Here is a 2919-nt window from a genome sequence, read left to right as displayed (position 1 = left end):
TTCAACGCAGCATGTGGGAAAGGGAATTGAACAAGCACTGGCCATCAGAACTGGTTAGCTTCACAGACCTCCTGTCACAACTACACTTGTAATGCAACCTGTTTACTATCCAGGCCCCCTGCTATTACTAACTCCTCAGCAGGGGCCCAACTAATGCCTGGGGAAAACCAACACTATCAGCAGAAAGAAGTAGATGAAAAAAGGAGGGAGAGCCTTATTAAGAGGCTGAGGCAGGATAGCCAAGCGATGAATCTCAAAGGGACAAGCACAATTCTCTGTAAAGGTGTGTGTTTTCTTGTATTCCTGTAATACATAGGTGAAATAGTTCCCAAAGTCAGCAGACCATTTGGCTGCACCATACACAAAGCCAAAAAAATCAGTTTAATAGCAAAAATGAAGTAATTGATGTTAAACGTTACAGGGTCCTTTGTGAATCAGGTTTTCTCCCTTTAGTCTATAAATCTACCATTAGCATGATTAAATCAGTAGAGAGCTGTGTACTCCTGAAGCAGACAGTAAAGGTGTGTGGGGGTTTTAAATAAAAGCATACTGAAGTATTGATAGTATGTGGTTTATATGGGTATATACCTTTGACCATGACCTGGCCCCTGACTCACAGGGACAGTGGGGCAGTGAAACAAGCAGCAGCACGGGACCCATACAACACAATGCTTCCTCTCATAATAGTCTGATTTACTGAACAGATATCAATCAGAATAGTTGCTTTTAGTGTCTGAGCCTAATATAACTAGCACAATTGTATTAAATGATAGCATTCTGTCCGTCTTTACACTTTTGGCAGAAAGGAAAGACACTTTACTAGCCTTTCACATCATGTCTTTCATCATCTGCTTGGTTTCTGCAGGCTACTCCTGATTTGATTGCAGGTGACTCTGAAAGCATCTGAGTAACTTTAAAGCATTACCTGCTGACATTGTTGCAGGCTTAAAGTCTTCAGTGTGGAATGGTTTTCTGGAAAAATCACTGGTCCCTGTCCAACATAAAAGGGCCGCTTAATAGTACCTCGTACCATTTTGTTTTATAAGCAGGACAGCTGTAGTGTCCCAGACCATAGAGGTTGCTCAAAGATGGCTTGAAAGGGCAAGTTAATCTGGTAATTGCAGTACAAACCAATTGGTGTTTTACATTTTAAGCGTGGCTGAGAGTGTCACTGTGGCTTGATTAGAGAACTCTTTAATCATGTTTAATAAACATAAACATGCTTTTTGCATCTCATCATCTTCTTTAGAGTAAATTACGAGACTGATTGGTTAAGAAACACTGAGGTAGGGAGCCCGTACTGCCTGGACTAACTGTTATCAAACTCAATAAATCCCACAGGCTTCACTTTTTTCCAAGAGTATCTGACAAAGCCTTTCTACTTATGACCCTCATTAGTAGAGAAAAAACATTGGTTTATGTCAAAGGTGGAGGGGTTTTCATGAAAAAGAAATAGTTGCACTTTTTATGTACACTTCTAAAATATAGTTTAGTATGATCCACCCTCCCTCCTCTTAAGCCTTCCAACATATTTTTCATCCTGTCCACCATAACTCATCAGATACTCTTGGAAACCATTCCCACCTGAAATCACATCATCTGTTCAATCAGTCTTTCATCTTTCCTCTTGCAATCATTCCATCTCCCCCCATCTTGGTCTTCTCTAACTGTGGGAATGGCTGTAGTGAAAGTCCGCTGTGGTCTAAAAGTGGAAGGAGCTTTTATTTTTTATTTTCCAAGTCTCTCCCTCCCTACTTACACTGCACATCTACACGGATGGACTTGATGGCAGCCACCCCCACCCCGTTGTCAGCCTTGCAGTAGTAGCGACCCCCTTGCACTCTCTGGATGCCCTCGATGCGCAATGTCTCGTTGTAGATGGATGTTTCCTGGAACTTGTCTGAAGCACTGCCTGCTGTCTTTGTCCATCGCACCTGGTGAGAAAAAGGCAGAGAGGGGAGGGCAGTGAGAAGACAAACAAGCTGTTAATGAAAAGGAGTTCCTCTGAATGAAAGAAAACAAACAAATGATATGTAAACTGAAGCTACAAAATATCACAGTCACCAAAAAATAACATCCTTGTGTGTAATGAGAAAGGCAAGTTCACAAAAGACAAGAAAGATAACAATTTTCTGTCTAATTAGATACCAACAGTAGAGTATATGCATAAGAGGAAAGAAGACCAAATGGTAGAAGCTGAGAAAAGAAGAATGTTGTGAGAAATTCAAAGAGGAGCAGTTAAAGGCTCTGGGTGGTAAGAAAGAGCTTCCAAATGACTGGACTACTACAGCAACAGTAATTAGACAGGTAGGAAGGTACTTGGTGTACCATCTGGACAGAGAATGGATGATAAGAAAACCTGGTGGTAGAATAGTGAAGTGCAGGAAGCTATTTAAAGAAAGAGGTTAGCCAAGAAGAAATATGACAGTGAAAGGACTGAAGAGAGGAGACATAAATTTAAGGAGATGGGATGTAAGGCAGAGAGAGAGGTAGCTAAGGCAAAGCAGAAGGCATATGAAGAGTTGTATGGGAGGCTGGACACTAAAGAGGGTGATGAGGATTTGTACCGATTGGTGAGACAGAGGGATCAGTCTGGAAAGGATGTGTAGCAGATTAGGCTTGTTAAAAATGGTAATGGTAATGTTCTAACAAGTGAGGATAGTTTGATGGGAAGATGGAAAGAGTATTTTGAGGAGCTAATGAATGAAGAGAATGAAAGAGAAAGAAGAGTAGAGGTCATAGAAACTGTGGACTAGGAAGTGGGGAAGATTAGTGAGGGTGAAGTTTAAAAAGCTCTCAAAAAATGAAGATGAGGAAAGCAGTAGGGCCTGATGACATACCAGTGTATGTTTGGAAATGTCTTGGAGAGATGGCATTGAAGATTTTGACACAAACATTCAATGGCATATATGAGGGTGA

General features: G+C 41.1%; 1 protein-coding gene across 1 annotated transcript in view; it reads right to left on the bottom strand.

Annotated features, from left to right (window-relative positions):
• LOC119423307 (MAM domain-containing glycosylphosphatidylinositol anchor protein 1) overlaps positions 1-2919 on the bottom strand; it is a 230866-nt gene that overhangs the window by 115639 nt on the left and 112308 nt on the right. The window contains exon 4 of the mRNA XM_037690686.1: positions 1760-1934. Coding sequence (XP_037546614.1) covers positions 1760-1934 — 175 coding nt within the window. The remainder of the gene's footprint in view (positions 1-1759; positions 1935-2919) is intronic.

The sequence above is a fragment of the Nematolebias whitei genome, chromosome 2 (assembly GCF_014905685.2).
Source record: "Nematolebias whitei isolate Nwh7 chromosome 2, NemWhi1, whole genome shotgun sequence".
Lineage (NCBI taxonomy): Eukaryota > Metazoa > Chordata > Actinopteri > Cyprinodontiformes > Rivulidae > Nematolebias > Nematolebias whitei.
This window is presented reverse-complemented; position numbering and strand designations above follow the sequence as displayed.